The following is an 896-nucleotide window of genomic DNA, read 5'->3' as shown; positions in this document are numbered from 1 at the left end:
TTTGCATCACAATTCAAGGATACCCTTTCAAAGTGCAATAAGGGTATTCGACGATGAAGCCATGAGGTCGTATCCATGGGGTCAGACTGCATACGAAGTTCTAATTGACTCTATTACAACATTGGCTCCAGATGGAGGTTCATACACAATAAGCGGCATGAAGGACGCGTTATTGATTTGGACTTATGAATCCGTCACATGCTTCGATGAGAGTTTTGGGAGAGTGATCAATAACGAAGACGTTCCGCTTTTGCGAGATTTGGGCTTATGAATCCGTCACATGCTTCGGTGAGAGTTTTGGGAGAGTGATCAATAACAAAGACGTTCCGCTTTTGCGATGGGGTGGAAAGCGTACACGTGCAAGCTTTGATAAATTGTTGTCTGCCGAAATCGAAAAGCATGGCGAGGTAAGGTTTAACGCTGACTTAATTTATTTTATGGCTGAGTTCGGAGTTACTTAATGGCTGAGTTATGTGTTAAATTACGGCTGAATTATTTTAGTTGATGGCTGAGTTATGTGTTAAATCACAGCTGAATTATTTTAGTTGATGGCTGAGTTTTGTGTTAGTTTGGAGGCTGAGTTTTGTTATAACCTATGTTGCAGGTGTGTGTGAGGAGAAAGGTTTTGAAGGACTCAATTGAAGAGATGCTTCCTATTTTGCCCGGGTGAAGATGACGACCCACAACTCGTTAGGTTGATAACAGACATACATTCAGGTAGATTTGTGAAAGGTTTGTGGGAAGTGCAGGGGAATGCAAAGGAGAAGGGGAATGAGAAAAAGAGAATGAAGGGTGGAGTTTCATCAGAAGCTGAGCCACCCACTAAGAAGCAGAAGAAAGTTAAGACACAGAATGAGTCTGAAGCTGATGCAGCGGGAAAGGGTTCTAGCGAGAAG

At 42.6% G+C, this 896-nt stretch overlaps 1 protein-coding gene across 1 annotated transcript in view; it reads left to right on the top strand.

The window, feature by feature from the left end:
* The first annotated feature begins 785 nt into the window (after nucleotides 1-785).
* The window catches only part of LOC106308829 (auxin-responsive protein IAA16-like), an 8,025-nt gene continuing 7,914 nt past the window's right edge, over nucleotides 786-896 (top strand). Inside the window, exon 1 of the mRNA XM_013745946.1 lies at nucleotides 786-882. Within this exon, the coding sequence (XP_013601400.1) occupies nucleotides 786-882 (97 nt within the window). The remainder of the gene's footprint in view (nucleotides 883-896) is intronic.

This window comes from Brassica oleracea, chromosome C8, assembly GCF_000695525.1.
Source record: "Brassica oleracea var. oleracea cultivar TO1000 chromosome C8, BOL, whole genome shotgun sequence".
Classification (NCBI taxonomy): domain Eukaryota; kingdom Viridiplantae; phylum Streptophyta; class Magnoliopsida; order Brassicales; family Brassicaceae; genus Brassica; species Brassica oleracea.
This window is presented reverse-complemented; position numbering and strand designations above follow the sequence as displayed.